General features: G+C 39.0%; 1 protein-coding gene across 2 annotated transcripts; it reads left to right on the top strand.

Moving 5' to 3' along the window:
- Positions 1-9484: 9484 nt before the first annotated feature.
- On the top strand, positions 9485-17241 carry LOC143882548 (putative F-box protein At1g49610). 2 transcript variants are annotated; one of them, XM_077386025.1, is made up of 3 exons: positions 9485-10648; positions 16593-16689; positions 16875-17007. In XM_077386025.1, exons 1-3 carry the CDS (start codon positions 9683-9685, stop codon positions 16976-16978), a joined length of 1167 nt encoding a protein of 388 aa, XP_077242140.1. In that variant the 5' UTR covers positions 9485-9682; the 3' UTR covers positions 16979-17007. The 2 variants fall into 2 exon arrangements, with proteins under 2 accessions (XP_077242140.1, XP_077242139.1); XM_077386024.1 differs by having other exon boundaries at positions 9491-10648; positions 16593-16784; positions 16875-17241.
- The last annotated feature ends 797 nt before the right edge of the window (positions 17242-18038 follow it).

Raw genomic sequence — 18038 nt, forward strand, 5'->3', positions numbered from 1 at the left:
TTTTTTTCATGGTTGTCAAACATGCCCTCAACCTTTACTTTTGTTTAGACTAATTGCAATGATTCAGATAACACCACAAATAAGGACTATGATTGAGCCATGATAGAAGAGGAGGTCATACATGGATATGATGAGAACTTTCTAAGGATCTTACTTAGCGGGTTTTGGACTATTTTTAGTTTCCAAGCTTCATCCTATTATGTTTAATTTTTAGCTGACAAATTTAATTTTTATCTGACAAAGTTGTGGCATTACTCTAAATTGTGCACCACTTTTAAGAGATTATGTGTATTATATATTTATATTTCATATTTCGTGATTCATAGAATATGATACTTTGTTTTATATTGCTTGGAATGTATGTTTGATCGTAGAAAGTTTCAACTTTATTGCTCTTGCATGAATAAATTGATTTTTTATACTACGCTTTACTCTTCGTGACTGGTGCTAACTGTAATTTGATTGAAATTTAGCAGTGTTATTGATATTTGATAAGCTTAAGTTGCAAGCTTATATATAACTAGGAAGATAAAACGAGGGACGTACTGGGTATAGATTACAAGGGAGATGTGGAAGAAACAAAAAGATGTTTTTTGACATCGAGAAAAGGAATGTGGAAGAGAAGAAAGGTACGACCCCTGGTCGCAGGAGTTGAGAGCTTAAAGCTCTTAGGAAATGAAGGGGGGCTCTTTTTGTGTAAATATGCTCGTCGAACGTTTTTTTTTTGGATGGTAGGGAGTTTTCGGAATTTTTGGTCATTTGTGGTTGACTACGGTAGTCCCTGGATGGTGCAAGGGCTGGGAATGTTGTGTGGGGCTGGAAGCCCATGTTAAAAGTTTTTTCCTGTGTAGAATTATGGAAGGTCACTTTGGTCTATCTGAGCGTGCTTAGGGACACTGTCCTTCGCCGCTCGGGGGAGTTTTTCTCCGCCGGATAACCACTCCTCCCCATGATGGTTGTTTTCTTAGTTAGCAAGGTGGGTGACAAAATGCTTTAGATCCTTGATGCATTTTGAGGCATATTAACTCGTTGGTTTTCTTCAATTATGTGGATGATGTTTGGGCTATGAGGTGTTTCTGTTGTTGGAAGTTTTGAAAGGTATTGTAGAAGGTTGCTGGGAAGGGTCGACACAGGAGGAAGTTTGGATGATGGTGGAAGTTTGTTAGTTGTTGTGGAAGTCTGTTTACAGTCTGTTACGCTCTTTTACTTTTTGGTCCCGGAGTATGCTCCTGGACCCTCATACTATGTAATTTCTGGTGGGACTACTGGTCCCCATGTATATTCCATGGTATGAATATAATAGTCGTTTTTCAAAAAAAAAAAAAATTATGTATATAACTAGGAAGATGGATTCAAAATTTATGGAAACTATGGATTGGTTTTCTGATTGCTGATGGACTAGCATTTGCTGGGTAGACTCGTTGGGCAGACTTCCAGTTGAAGTAAGTCACATCTGGTAACTGATGATGGTTTTAATGGTAGTGGCATTTGTTTGAAAAGCTAGCCCTTAGAGAAGGTTATTCTGTCATTTTCGTCATGGTTATGTTTCCCAGTATTGATGACTCCAAATTGAAGTCACATATGGTCACTGATGATGGTTTTAATGGCAGTGGCGTTTGTTGGGTGGTGAGAAGAGTGGTTTATTGGGGCGGGAATGAGAGATGGGGTTTGTCGGGATTTGGGTGGGATGATGACAGGATTGAGAAAGAGGGGTGACTGGATGATGGGGATGTCGGGTAGTGGAGGAAGAAATACAATCGAGAGAGAGACGAGAGACTCCTGATCGTCTCACATATGAAGATTTTCCTCTTCCCGTCTTCCTTGTCTTCTGTTCATTCCATTGTTGAGCCTAAATCTGATTCTGAAGCTGCATCTCAGTCATGTTGGAAAGAAGCCATGCAGGAAGAACTCAAAGCTCTCATAAAAAATCAGCTAGTTCCTCTCCTTAACTTCATTCTCATTCTATAGGGCGAGTACCTTTGTTCCTCTTCCTGAAGGGAAGCAAAGGATGTCGATGGGTTTACAAGGTCATGCTATTATTTTACGACGGTAGGGACGATTGCTTCCATTACTGCCTAGATAGATTGCCAAAACAGGTGCAAGGAGTTCTTTGTGTGCCACCCGTTTCGGATAATCTGGGCTCTTCATGTTTCTAAATGTCAGCTAGAATAGTTACATAACGGGCGCACCAAAACAAAATCCTTAGATCAACATGTATAGATTTTAGTTACATTTATGCCGACCGAAATACTATTACTTTAATAAATGAATTACAGAACTTTGACCAATATCTTAAATCCTTCCGAAAGATAGCAAAAGGTCTGCAAAGTAAAATTTTCATTAGAGTTTAAATAATCCTTCAGATATGTTTGCCCAGCATGAATTCAGGACTGATTGAACAAACCAATGAAAGCATGGATTAATTCCTGGCAAAGTGTTGAAGACCTTCTCGAAGTGCCAACTCTATTTTTCTCAAAGTGGGTCTAAATGTTTCAATCCCCACTTCATATGGCAGATGGGTATAATGTTGAAGGATTGCATGGGTTTCAAATGGAATGAGATCAAACCACGTCTCCCAATTTTAGCTATGTTTCGTATAGGTAAGACAAGTATGTTACCTACTGTGTTTTTGGTAGTTCTGTTATTACTAGAATTTTGAAGGATCTATTTTGCAACTCAAGCAATGTTTGTGAATGGAGAAACACTCAATGTGGCATGGGTTTGGCCTTATAAATTTTTAAATTGGTTAATCTAGTTATGTTGGTTGAGGCTTGAGGCTACACAATCTAAAAATGATAACATGTGAGTTGTGAAGCTCAACAAAAATAATTAGCAGTTCATACCGTGATTGTATGACAATTTGTTTGAAAGAAATAAAAATAGACAACCACTATTTCAGAGATCCAGATGGGCACCTCGATGACTAAAGAGTAAAGAGTAAGGCACCCATTCCACCCATAAAGGCTAGTCCTTGTTCACAGCCCTAGTGCTGACCAATTTTAATGTTATATGTGTGATGATACATAAGATTCCCTCGTCAATATTCTAAAGACATTCTCCCTACGATTAAGATATCTATGGCAGGAGATATGGTGTTTCAATTTCTTGATAGACTAACAGAAAAATTTCTCAGCTAATAATGAAATTGAACATCTTCTTCCCTCGTCAACTGAGAATCCCACCCGCAACCCAATTCCTAATCCATCACTTCTTCCCCACCATCTTCCATTAGATTGCAATTCAACCCTAATAGACACTAATATTGGTATTGGTTATTCATCAGTTCCAGCATTTCAACTCCAGCTAATATAGGGAAGCTTTGTTGAGCTGACTTGAATATTGATTTACAGAAAGGGGTTCTACTTTCTAATCAAAGGCCTATTCTATGGACTCTCTACTCTTATCAAGTGCATGTACAAGCACTTAATAAGGGTAGACCTATGGGTGTGTGTATTATACATTGAGCATGGTCACATGTACAGGACAACAAATGGAGTGATCAGTATTAGTTGGCAGATACTTCAGTTTACAAGATACAGGTAATCTCTACACGTAAGAGGCTCATAATATCTTTTGTATTATATAACTTTGACATTACAAAACAGTGAAGCTCAATCTTTGATGTGGTTTGCCGAAGGAGACAGTTTTCCTTTACCATCCAAACCCTAAAATCATAACTCTCTCTTGATTTATTTCTAAGGATCTTAGGGTTTACTTTAATTTGGGATTACTTTTTTTTTTTTAATTTCCTGATGAGGATGGGGCTGTTGATGTGTTTTTTTCCCTGGTGATAATGAGGTTTATATTTCGAAAAGTAACATCTTTTAAGACTAAAATCGGCTTAAAACAACTTTTGCACCTATTTTTTTTTTTTTTTGGGAAGTGATATATTAGCTTGCTTTTCTTACTTGAGACAGCCCCTTCCGGTGTATTTATGACCAAGGTTTTAAATTTCGACCATAATCTGAAAATTTTGGTTTCCGTCAACCCCAAAACCGAAATTGTAGATACTTGAAACGTTATAATATTTTGTTAAAAATTTCGAAACGAAATTTTGTTTTCCTTGAATTTTTTGCTGATATTTAAGGAATTTCACTGAAAAGTCTAGATTTTTTAATTATTTAATACTTTCCCGAAATCTCAGCTAATTTTCTATGAAATAAATTATTATTTTATTTGGTTTCGTGGATTTTGCCTGAAATTTTGACCAAAAAATTCGGTTTCGGTGAGGACCGAAACACTTTCCAAAACCGAAATTTGAAACCATGTTTATGACAACTCTCTTACACAAAAGAGGGCGATCCCAAGTAAGAAAAACGGGCAAATATATCATTTCCCCATTTTAGAAAGGGAATTGATTTTTGCGCTCTAATATTTTGATAAACATGCTCTTCAGATGTTTGTCGTGTAGTATTTAAGGGCTTCAAGAGCTTTTTGAGAACCGCAATATTCCTCTGACAGCCCTTTAAATACTACACAAACAAAATTTGGAGCGTGTGTTTATCAAAACATTGGAGCGCAGAAATCATTTCCCTTTTAAAATGGTTGTAAAAGTTGTTCCGCATAATCTAAAGGAGTGGATTTCACCTCAGCCAGGACCTAAGTGCGTTGCCCCAAATCATCCCATTCACTTTTTGATGAATGGTTGAGATTTAGCACAAAAAAGTAGGGGTGCAACTTGGGTCGGGGTCAACCCAAACCCGACGGGTTCAACCTGAGTAGGGTTGGCAACTGCTAGGGTCGGGTTGGGAAAAGGGAACCCGAAAACTTGTTTGTTGCTTTTCAGTAAAAATATCATCTCCCTATTTACGCCACACCACCCCCCCCCCCCCCCCCCCCCCCACACACACACAACGTGATTTGATGTAAAAAAGTGTTAAAGTCTCCTTTTGTCGGAAAAAACTGGTCAAATGTTTGCATGATAGTGGTGGTGTAAATGGGGTTAGTTAGTGGATGGATGTGTGTTTATGGGTGTTAGTTATATAGCTATGTGTTGTAGGGTAGTGAGAGTTAGTTATTTATGAGGTGTCTTGTTAGTGGGTAAGTGTGCTTGTGATGTGGCAATCTCTCTTGCTTGTATTTATGTAATAGCAATCTAATGAAATGAAAGGAAGAGAAATTTCTAGCAAAGAGACATAAGTTTCTTGGAGAGTCATGGTTCCTCACGATTTGAACCACTAGGATTGTATTTATTGGTGTAGGAATGGAAATTATTCATCCTCATCCTCATCCTCTCCTTTCTCCCCATCCTAGATGCTATAAATACAAGCTTCCTCTCTAGTAGATGGAGATTTCTCTCTCACCCCCGATCTTGATTTTGATCAACGCCTCATTGTCTCCCAGTATTGGTAATGACATCCCTCTTATTCTCCTACTCTCCGAGTACATGCCGCGCAACCAAACACTACTTACTATTCTCCGAGGTAATTATAGACAAATCAAAATACTTCTCCGTCCTTTTGACTTTTGACCTCTTATTCCACTACTATCCGAGCCACCCCCGCACATTGAAGGTGACTCAAAAATGTACTAGCTTGGGCCAGCAACAATGGGAAGGGCACATGGCAACAAAACAAAGGGCACGCACATGGCAACAAAGCGAAGGGCACTTGGCCGCTAATGTATATCATCGAGGAAATAAGGGACCCTGTTGAGCGTATTAAAGATGGTGTGGACACTTTGTCGCCGTGCTTGTATGGTCTTCCTCATATATCAATAAATTTGTTATCTTTAAAAAAAAAGGGCTGAATATAAGCATTGGAACAATTACCAATGGGGGATAAACATTAGGCGAAATTATCACCAGAACCCATGCTTTTCAAAAATTATCAACGAGGGACAAAAGAGGTATTGTCAGTGAAAGCTGGACGAAAATGCCATTTGGCATTTACAACACGTTTTGACCTTGTTTTTTCCTTCTTCTCTCTTCTTTTACTTTTCCATTATCACCTTTTTGATTTTTTTTACCCTACTAGTCATCTTCCTCCTTGTTCAGCCACCATTGTTGCTGGCAAATCTTGAAAACTTGAATGTTGAGTTCTTACCATCTATCTCTCTATATCTAGGTTTTGTTTTTCTTTTTTTAGGGTGTTGCACTATTTTTCCTTCCTCTGTTTCTTATTTATCTTGTTTAGGGTTTAACCAATTTGTATTTTAGGGTGTGTTCTAGAGATAATGCATGGATGGCTTCACTCACTTTTTGGAAGACAAGTGGTTGTATAAGAAAAAGTTGATGTAATACATGAATGGATGGCTACACATTTTTTTATTTACTTAAATCTTTTTTTGTAATCCACAAATTGGGATGTAATACATGAAGCACATTTAATGAAAACAACATCCATTTCTTTTGTTATTTCTATCATGAGCAGAATTGTAATGCCATTAGAAGAGTTGCTATAGGCAGAAGGTTTTGTAGCAGAAGGGGTTTATCAACTATGTGGAAGGGGGTTAGTAACTCTCAAAAGTAGGGTTACCAATTTTCAAATGGGCTTGTCAAGTGCTTGAAAATTGGCCGAGGGTACTGGAGTTTTGGAAGGGGGTTTTCAAGTCTATAGGATTGGGGTTATCTAGTATAAAAAATGGGGTTACCATTTTCCAAATGGGGTGATCAAGTCCCTAAAAATTAGCCAAGGGTACTGGAGTTTTGGAAGGGGGTTTTTAAGTCTCTGGAATTGGGGTTATCTAGTATCAATAATGGGGTTACCAATTTCCGAATGGGCTTATCAAGTCCTTGAAAATTGGCCGAGGGTACTAGAGTTTTGGAAGGGATTTTTCAAGTCTCTGGGATTGGGGTTATCAAGTATCAAAATGGGGTTACCAATATCCGAATGGACTTATCAAGTCCCTGAAAATTGGCCGAGGGTACTAGAGTTTTGGAAAGGGGTTTTCAAGTATTTGGGATTGGGGTTATCTGGTATCAAAATGGAGTTACCAATTTACGAATGAGCTTATCAAGTCCCTTAAAATTGGCCGAGGGTACTGGAGTTTTCGAAAGGGGTTTTCAAGTCTCTGGGGTTGGGGTTATCCAGTATCAAAATGGGGTTACCAAATTCCGAATGGGCTTATCAAGTCCCTTATGAACACATTTTTACTTCCTGTAAGGTAAAACAACAGGGAAAGAAGAGAGAACAGGGAAAAGTGGAAAAGCAAAACGTGTAGCTTAAGAAAAGGGCATTTTCGTCCAACTTTTAATGACAAGACCTCTTTTGTCCCTCGTTGATAATTTCTGAAAAGCATGCGTCCTATTGATAATTCCGCCTAATTTTTGTCCCCCATCGGTAATTGTTCTATAAGCATTTTAGAATGGCAATTGGCAGAAGGAGTCTCTCCCATTCTCCTTGCTGAGGATCTGCTCCCATTGTCGCTGTTAGCTCTCATTAATTCTGCAGCCAAGGAATGAATCATCCCTACCGATCTACCTGAAGTTTAGAGAAACATCATCATCGACCGTGCTTTTGTACCCTTTTCCTTGTAATCTACAACCTGAAACTGATATAGAACAAAACTCAAGATGGGAAGATATCGTTGAAGCATACTTGAGATGCAATAAATACCACCCCTGGTTTTGGTGGAATGCTGATATGTGGACTATTTTTTTAAGGCAAAGAACAAGGGGTGCAACAGGAGAATTTCCCAGGTGGTCACCCATTCTTGTACTAGTCGCACCCAGAAGCACACTTAACTTCGAAGTTTGGATGGGATGTAGTGCATTTTTGTAGGAATGATCGTACCATTCTGAAGCAAATTCACTCCAACCAAAATTGTTTTTTTGTTGTAGAAGGTACTAGTTGCGCCCAGAAGCACACTTATCTTCGGAGTTTGGATGGGATGCAGTGCATTTGTGTAGGAATGATCGTACCATTCTGAAGCAAATTCACTCCAACCAAAATTGTGTTTTTTTTTTTTAATTGAAGGGTTTTGTATAAAATACTCTCACAGATGTCTATTAACGCTAGAAGATTTAACCTACCATGCCCTCTCAATTCTGTCCTTCTCCCACTCTCCCTAACCCTCCCTCAACAGTTGTAAGCTAATATTACATGGAAAAAAAATTCATGGTTGCCAAACATGGTAAAGGTTGGTCGACTTGTTTCCATTTTCATCTGCACCGAAGAGAAATCCTTAGATCGACATGTATAGATTTTACAACTGCATCTTTGTTTCGTATAGGTATGACAAGTATGTCACCTCACCTACTCTGTTTTTGGTCGCAAATCTTATTAGTCCTGGAATTCTGAAGTTTCTCTGTAGCAACTGGAGCAATGGTTGTTATAGGACAAAAACCAATAGTCCTTGCTTTGGTCTTGTTGATTCTTAAAAAGGGATGGGCGCTGATATCCCTCCCGGTGGCCCACTAACAGGAAAAGTGAGACGTAAGTTACATAACCCATAAAGCATGTTTCCAATCTACTTTTTACCGGAACAACGCTACTCCAATATGGTCTCTCTCTCTCTCTCCCCAACATGCATGAACGGTTGGTGGTCCCAACAATTAATTTGTTTTAATATGTGAGCAAGGTAGGCATCCATTCGATGGCCCGATGGCCCGCAACGTAAATAGGTTGCACCCCAAAATATAGGAGAAAAACCAATAGTCCTTGCTTTGGTCTTATTGATTCTTAAAAAGGGATGGGCACTGATATCCCCTCGGCGGCCCACTAAAGGGAAAAGTGAGACGTAAGTCACATAACCCATAAAGCACTTTTCCTATCTAATTTTTACCGGTACAACGCTACTCCAATACGGTCTCTCTCTCTCTCTCTCTCTCTCTCTCTCTCTCTCTCTCTCTCTCTCTCCAACATGCATGAACGGTTGGTGGGCCCAACAATTAATTTGTTTTAATCTGTGAGCAAGGTAGCCATCCATTCGATGGCCCACAGTGTAAATAGGTTGCACCCCAAAATATCATTTCCAAAGGATGATCCTAGCCCTCCGATGTAAAGAGAAACTGCAAGTTATAGAAACCTCTATAGATTGGAGGGTTGTGATCATCGCATGGAAATGATTTTTGGGGCACAACCTATTAGCATTGTGGCTCATCGAATGGATGGTTTGCATCATCCTATGGTTCAGGTCGTACAGTAACATTAAAGCCCAATTGTAGGCCCCACTTATATTTTTCAGAATAAAGTGTCCGGTCCACACAATAGGATGATCCAAGCTGTCCATTTGGTGGGCCGTGAGGTAAATAGGTTGTGCCCCAAAATCATTTCCACGGGATGATCACAACCCTCCGATCTTTAAGGTTTCCATAACAGTTTGGGATGCAACCTATTTACGTTGTAGGCCATCAAATGGATGGTTTGGATCATTTTATGGTGGGGCTTACCTTGCTTGATAGTACTGTTGTAGAGGGGTGATTTTATCATAAAAGGGAGTGAATGCTTAGCCGGTAAGAAGGTAAGAAACGTGCTTTATAGTCAGTGGGCTGTCAGGTAGGCAAATAGCCTCAGGGTAAAGGGATTTGCTAGGCAATTTGGCGACCTTTGCATTAGAGAACAACCACACATGGTCACTTTACGGCAGATTTTGTCATATTTGTTGGCTGGCCTTGACGTCACTGTCACGGATAACATAAGCCACGTGCAGTCAAACGTTTCCGTTTCTTTCTGTGTCGGAACCCTAACACTGAGAATAAAAGAGTATTGCTGTCAGAAAAAGCACACTCTTAACTCTTTCCATGGAAGTAGACGAAGAAGAAAACAACGATTCGATTTCCGAGGAAGAAGAAGACAGTGATCGGGAGCCTAACCCCAAACATTGCTTCATCACCAATTTACCAGATCAACTCCTCCTCCTCATCCTCTCCTTTCTCCCCATCCTAGACGCTATAAATACAAGCTTCCTCTCTACTAGATGGAGATATCTCTGGACTCTCACCACCAATCTTGATTTTGATCAACGCCTCATAGTCTCCCCAACCGAAGACTTCTCAAAAAGCCGTCGCCTCTTCGCGAGCTTCGTGGACCGGGCCCTACTCCTCCACGAAGGATCTGAAATCAACAGACTCCGGATCTGGTTCAATTACGACCACGAACTCTACGAATCACACCTATCCTCATGGATCCGTTTCGCAATACTTCGTAACGTGAAAGAGCTCGATTTACAACTTGAGAGGGAATGGGAAGACAATGATTTTTACTTCTGGGACATGCCCTTCCTTTTCAACCCATCTGTCTTCATTCGTGATTCGGTTAGGGTTTTGAAACTCTGCTTGCCCGGCCTTGATCCGACCCCGGATATGCGCTTTGGCTCAATCACGACTCTTCATCTGAAACAAATCGGATTGACAGAACGCACGATACCGGATCTTCTTAACTTTTGTCCGCATCTCGAGAATTTGGTTCTGGATCATGTTGGTTTGTACATGGCTCCTCTCAAGATCTACTCGGTGAAGCTTAAAACTCTCTCCATCGTCAATTCTATTCAAATGAATGGATCTGTTGAGATTGATGCTCCTAATCTTTTATCTTTTACCTGTATCCGTTATTTAGCGGATGATTATTTGATCAAGGACGTGTCGTCTCTGGTTGAAGCTGTCATTATTTTTAGCTTGTCCAACGCTTTTTTCCAGAATTGGAGAAAGATTGTTAACGCTCTAACTCATGTCCGTAGTCTCAAGGTCCAGAGTTGGTGGTGGATGCAGGTATGTTTCTATTTGTGTTCTATGTTTGTTGCTACGCATTAGTTTGAGTTGTTAGAATCATGGTTTTAAATTTCCGCCGAACCAAAATTGAAATATTTCAGTTTCGGCACAAATTGAAACGAAATTCATATGAAGTCATTGTTGACAAGATTTCGCCGAAATTTTACCAAAATGTCACCGAAATATTTTTAAACTTTTTTTACAAAATTTCCACCGAAATTTTAAAAATGTACACTTAAATGTTATAATTTCCACCGAAATAGTAAAAATTTCAATTGAAATTGCCAAAATTGACACTGAATTTTTCGACATTTCAGTCGAAATTAAAAAAATAAACGAAATCACAATCATATTTTGACATGATTTTGGCCGAATTTTTTGCCCGAAACCGGAACATTTCGTTTTCGATGGTGGCGGAAACCGGCACCAAAACCGAAATTTAAAACCTTGGTTAGAATATGTGACATCCAACCGTTGGATTATCTTGGTGGTAGATTAAGCAAGTTGGACAGATGAGGTAACCTAGATATCTTAGCTAACCAGATTAGAGTAGCAATTAGGTTATATCAGTATGTTTCTATCTTTATCTCTTTCCACAATCAGTGCTTATCTTTCTATGTTATTCTTTTTTAGTGTTCTTTATAAACCCTCATTCGGCTCATTGTAATTCACTCAAGATTAGTGGGAAATCTTTAATTTTATCATGAGCGGTATCTTTTTCTTCTTCTAAATAGATTCTATAAGGACAACAGCGATTATGAACAAAAAAATTGAAGAAATTAAAGCTTAGCACAAGTTCGGATATAAGGATACCAAAACAATGAGCAAAATCTACAACTTGGTGTTGGAAATTCGTCAACACTTCTCTCCAAGTAATATCATGACCATTTAGGAGTGGCATCCCTCTCCATCGCTCTCCATCGCATGGCGAGGGATTTTTAACATTGTCTGCCACCACATTGTTACATATCTGGCAACATTACCTTTTAGGATTTGATTTGGTTTCTCATGCAGCTTTGTGATTTGATTTTATTTCCTTTATGTTTGTTATTAAGTTAATAGACTTTCTTATTTAGTAGATAGCCATCAGGGATGGAGCCAACAGGGCACGATGGGGGCAATTGCCCCCAATGAAAATGGGGAAATTTTCGCTATGTGATAGGTTTATTCAGTTTTCTAGTAAAGACCCACTTGAAAATCGAAAATATTTCTCAGATTATGTCCCTGTATTATAGCATTTGTTTCTTAATCCCCTCAAAAAGCAACTGAAGTTAATGCTAAATTTTCGTAAATCCCTTGTTTATAGCATTTGTCTCTCTCTCTCTCTCTCTCTCTCTCTCTCTCTCTCTCTCTCTCTCTCAATTAATGTGATTAACTCTCTCTCTCTCTCACCACTAAAGTTTCAATTTCTACCTGAGCAATGACAAAAAAAAGAACCACATGTATTTTTCAAAAATGACTGAGACCATTTCATGGGATGATCCAAATCGTTCATTTGTTATGGACCACAATGTAAATAAGTTGTGCCCCAAAAATCATTTTCATAGGATGATCTAACCCTCCGATCAATAAAGGGACAACCTCTATAGGTTAGGATCATCGATTGGAAATGAGTTTTGAGGCAAAACCTATCTATATTGTGGCCAAATAAATGACCGGTTTGGATCAACCCGTGAAGTGGGCTGTACACATTCCTTTTAGTAAAATGGTGAACAGGCACACACCATATAAAAACTCATGATTGATATAGGTAATTATGAGATTTTATATGCTGTCCGCACGTGAAGTCCAGTGTGTTTCAAAACCTACCTTGTGGCCAACTTCATAGGACGATTCAAACTGTTCATTTGTTGAGCCACAATGTAAATAGGTTGCACGTACCCCTTAAATCAGGGACGCAGCCCGTGGGTGAATGGGGCACTTGCCTCCCTGAAATCCGGGATTTGTTGGGCCACACCACAGTGTGAATAGGATGTAGTATTTTTCAACTATAATATTTTTCAAAAAAAAACTTGATCCTTCTTCGAAAAAAGACTAGGTCCCACTTCATATGATGATCCAAACTGTTCATTTGCTAGGCCACAATGTAAATAGTTAAATCTCCGTCATTGTTGGACCATGATGTAAATATTTCGTCCCACCCAACAAAACATAGTGGGCACCAATACATCAAAATTCGAGGTGTAAATTGTGGGTTCCACATAATGCATGCGATAGGGGGAGATTGTGGACCCCACCTATCAAAACAAGAAGTGTAAAAGGTGTGGGCCCAACATACTACAACAACCATTCTTTGCCCCCTCTAGACCAAATTCCTGGCTCCGCCCCTGATAGCAATTATGGGAGAGTTGCCATCTTTTTCAAGATGGAGGGAGGAAAGTTTATTTGTATTTATTCTCATTATTGGAGGAATAAAGGAATCACTTCATTTTGGTTGAAATCTGTTTTTCCAAGAGGACACAGTGTTCCTCTCCCTTAGGGTAATTGTCAATTGATAGGTCCATAACCTATCATTTGGTATCAGAGCAATTGATTCTTGGGCATGCATAGGAAGAAACAAGGTGCCACCGATCAGGAAAAGATGGAGGCTCGTGTCGATTGCATTGAAGCATAAGAGACTGAGGTGAAGGAGCAACTTGATGACAAGTTTAATATCCGTCCACAGGCAATGGAACGATTGTCATCACGGATGCTAACTGTTGCCGGTGACGACGAGTTGAATGTTGCGAGTGAAGGCGGATCAAAACGCGCTTTGCACAAATAAACTTTCCTAGATTTGATGGACAGGATCCCCTTGAATTTATATACAAGGACAATTTTTTAGTTGTCACAGGACAATGGATCATGAAAGGGTTCTACTAGTGTCATTTCACATGGACAGGGTGGCTTCCACATGGTTCCAATGGATGCACAAAACCACATCTATTCATTCTTGGAAAGAACTTACAGAAGCACTCTTATCACGCTTTGGTCCGACTGATCATGAGAACTTGGATGGGTTGCTGTCCAAGGTTATCAAGAGGAATTTGAATGGATTGCAAATAGGGTTAGGGGTCGACGGACAAGGTGCTCATGGGAACATTCATACAAGGCTTGCGAGACGAGATCAGGCAAGAGGTATTAATGTTCCAACCTTTTTTCCTTAAAGCATGCGATGAGTCTAGCTCGAAGCCAAGAAGAGAAGTTAGATAGTTTGCAGAAGTCAATGCGCCCAGGCCTTAGTCGTGTCGCATTTCCAACTAGCTCTACGACGAATCATACGGGCTCAAGAGGATCAACAAATGTTGGGTTTGAGTGTTACAACCAGCCCACCCAACACAAAGAGTGGATCCGGAACGATTACTGCCCCGGTAAAACAGATCTCACAAGAGGAGATGCGTAGTAGGTGCTCAATAGAGGAGATGTGTAGTAGGTGCGCACAAGGTCTTTGTTATTATTGTGATGAGCGCTTCACACCCGGTCATTGATGTAAGAGCATGCAAATTTTTATGATTGAAGATTTGGAGGAACCTAATATGCGATTGGATGAAACCGAAAACAAACGATGGAGTGGTGGAAGTTACACAGTTTCCTTCCTTCACGCCATGAGGAAATGTCGTGGCTTAGGGGGTGGCAATGTTACACATCTGACAACATTACCTTTTAGGATTTGATTTAGTTTCTCATGATTTGATTTTATTTCCTTTATGTTTGTTACCAAGTTAAAAACTTTCTTATTTAGTAGATACCAATTGTGGGATAGTTGCCATCTTTCTCAAGATGGAGGGAGGAAAGTTTATTTGTATTTATTCTCATAATTGGAGTAATAAAGGAATCACTGCATTTTGGTTGAAATTCGATTTTCTAGGAGTGTCCCCTTTCCCTCTCTGTGGGTAATTGCCAATTGATAGGTGCAGAACCTATCACACATCAAGAACTTTAGAAATAGACATGTAGTTACCTATTCATGCAAACTTCATAGAGGAAATCTGTTTATCTTTTCGGAAAGTTGAACTGTCTACAATCAGTGAGATTCGCAATTCCTTGAATTCTATTATTACGGACATCGATGTGACAAAAAAAAATTCTCATATTTTGGCCACATTGATATGTTACTAGGAAATTTCTATGGTTGTAAACAGTGCACACATTGATATGTTACTAGGAAATTTCTATGGTTGTAAACAGTGCACAAAAAAACTCTGCATGCCAAGTTTCAAAATGCCAATTTTGTATTGGAAATGAAAGATAATTCGATTACTGTTTCTAGATCTATTCCTCTTAGAGAGCTACATGTGGTCATTCTCTTGAAGATGTAGCTGTTAGTTTATTGAAATTGGTGGAAAGAAAGGGAAACCATTGCCCTCGGCATCTTAAAATCTGGCCAACTTTACATCCTTCTTTTGGCTCGAGTTGTATTATAAACCATGTGTCAAGGTTCCTTTAAGACACCTCATGATTCTCTTAGCAACTTGTAGGTGTTCTTATCTCAGATAGATTATGCATAAACTGACACACTTGATTTGTAGCATAGGTAATGTCAGGGCGTATGAAGGTCTAAGTATTGAAGTGAACCAAGCATGATTATGTACGCGTTGTGGTCTACCTCATTTTCTCTATCTTGCCTGCTAGCCATCATAGGCTTGATGTGAGACCAATAGGGAAGAAAACTAGATCTCGTAACTTTGATACCAAACTGATGTAGAATTCAAAGATAATATCAATCAATCGTGGGGTTGGAATGAATTTCCCAATTACAATCAGATATAACCGATGAATTCAAAAATAATATCAAGCACTTGAGTCCAAGATCAAAATCATTCCGACTCATATGTTGGATTTAAGATCAAGTCGATCTGTAATTCAGAGAATTGAATTTTAAAGAAAGATGACCTTTTGAGCACAAAACTTCTTTGTTCTTTGTATACTCATCATAAAGGAAATGAGAATCCTAATAGTCCTAAGCTGGAAAGGCTTACTATTTATTTTATATTCTTCATCATGAAGGAAATGAGAATCCTATCATAGAGAGAGACATTTCTAAGTGTTAAATTACCAACTTCTCCAAAAACTTAAGCTTTTGGAGAAATGCGTTATTTATCTTTTATACTTTTAACACTCCCCCGCACATGTGGTCCACTTGGCTAACACGTGGCACATGGGTCCCACTGGGCCGATCATCGCATGTGGATTTTTGCTATCCGGGAGGCTTGAACTCGAGGCCTTTTGGCTCTGATACCATGTTAACTTAAGCGTTTAGAGAAAGGCGTAATTTATCTTTTATACTTTAACACTAAGAAAGGATTGCTTTATTGTACTGGAGAGATATGTGCTTTTCAAAGTTGAAACCACACTTGATTTAAACAAAAAAATTTCTTAGAGGATTCTTACCCATATTCTTTGTTTTTTAATGGCTATCCATACCCATATTCTAGACTCAAATAACAGATCCTTGCCGTATCCTAAGAATTTTGAGTTTGGAGGATCCTCATTCCAGATCCTCACAATATGTGATAACCAAATCTGTATCCAAATAAATGCGCAGACTTGGCGTGGATATTGATAGGTCCAGATTTTATAACTTGTATTGAATTATCTGACATTTGTGTGATATGGAATTTATAATTAACGTGCAATATTTGAAACAGGTATAATATCGATCTATCGCTCATTTTGATTTCTCTAGGTTTGCATGGATATAGCAATTCACAACTGTCCAATGAAATGATTTTTTAGAGGATAACAGCCACATTTTGTTGAACAAAAGAGATTGAATGAACAGACACGCACATATGTGAGAAATACAGACACAATGACGTTGAAGGAACATATCATGGTTATCAACGTGTTTGTTTTTTGTCATTGATTTCTAAAAATGAGAGTTCGAGACTGAAATGCTTGCTATCCCTTCCTTTCTAGGAATCTAATTACCAACTTACATTGTTTTTTTTTTTTTATGTCAAAGCATCTTCAACAAACAGGTGAATACTCTGAAGAGATCCTCCCCCATAAATTCAGGTATTTGGAGTTGGAAACGGTGTTGAGTAAAATGGAGCTTCCAGGTATAGCTAGAATACTCAGGATTTCTCCCAATCTTGAAACCATGGTTCTTGAGAGCGACATGGTTGACCAAATGGTTTACATGGCAGATAACAATGTAAGCATCAACCATGATTAAAGCTTTTACACTTCATGTGATTCTGCTTACTCTCCTCTATTACAACTGGTTCTATGATTCTTTTGTTAGGCTTCCGAGGAGAGCTACACGGGAGACTATTTAGAAAAGGTATTTACCGGAAGTCCACTATACCTCAAGAAACTAAAGATAACATCATTTTTGGCAACAGATAATGAGATAGAGCTGGTGAAATATCTGCTCAAGTATGGGGTGGCCTTAGAAAAGATTATTCTTGTCCCTTATAAAACAGGTTTAGTATCAGTTTCGCCTGAACATTTAGCAGAACGATTTCAAGAACTGCAGGCTTTTCCAAGATCCTCTAAGGATGCTGAAATATTGTTATTGTAGAACTTTGACTGGTGTAAGTGGTTTTTCCTTTTAGTAGTTTTCTTCTAAGTTATTAAACCAATGATTGCAATGAGAATTTCTTTTAGAATTTGGGGATTTTCCATTATTAATTTTTTTATGGCATGCATGCTTGGGTTGCAATTTTCCAAGTAATATATTTAAAGACTCTGGAAAAGTTCTTATTTTATTTTATTTTATTTTTTATTTTTGGTAACTGGGGTTAGGCAAGACCCTGACCAGAGAACAACACAGAAAAGAAAGAGAAATTATACTTCCGGGAGTAAAGGTTGCCTTCAAGGTCCTCCTTTACAATGTCAATAAGGGTGATCGGAAAGTGATTGCCAAAGATGGCTGAACCCTTGCCAGGACAGTCGGTTTTTGAGAGGAAATCAGCAGCTCGATTAGCTTCTCGCCATATGTGAGAGATGAACCATGAGAAGTTCATGAGGTTCGATATCGGCAAGGAGCGGTTTCTTCTTCCAGGGACAAGCAATGATACCTTTTATAATGTTAACAGCCAGAAGGGAATCTGATTCGATCCAAAGGTGCTGGACATTTAGATCAGTTACAAGGATGATGGCGTGATGAATAGCTTCAAGTTCCAGCTCTTGAAATTGGTCTGTTTGGATTGGGAGAGAGAAAGCAGCCATGATGGTACCTTTGGAGTCTCGGATGAGGCCTCCTATCGTCGTTATCATCGGCTAAGGATGCATTGCAAAGCCACTTTTGGAGGGATCCATGAGCAGTATCTGGGAGCTTTCTGACTTGTGATGCATGGAATGTTGAAGATTTCGGCAAAAGTCTTGTTCCACTGGCTAGATTGACCATCAAGTCTGAAGGAAAATGCATCTAGCTCTTATGATGGATAAAATATCCTTGAGGATC

Source organism: Tasmannia lanceolata, unplaced genomic scaffold (genome assembly GCF_043159265.1).
Source record: "Tasmannia lanceolata isolate RefF3 unplaced genomic scaffold, GAP_Taslan_0.1 ptg000008l, whole genome shotgun sequence".
Taxonomy (NCBI): Eukaryota; Viridiplantae; Streptophyta; class Magnoliopsida; order Canellales; family Winteraceae; genus Tasmannia; species Tasmannia lanceolata.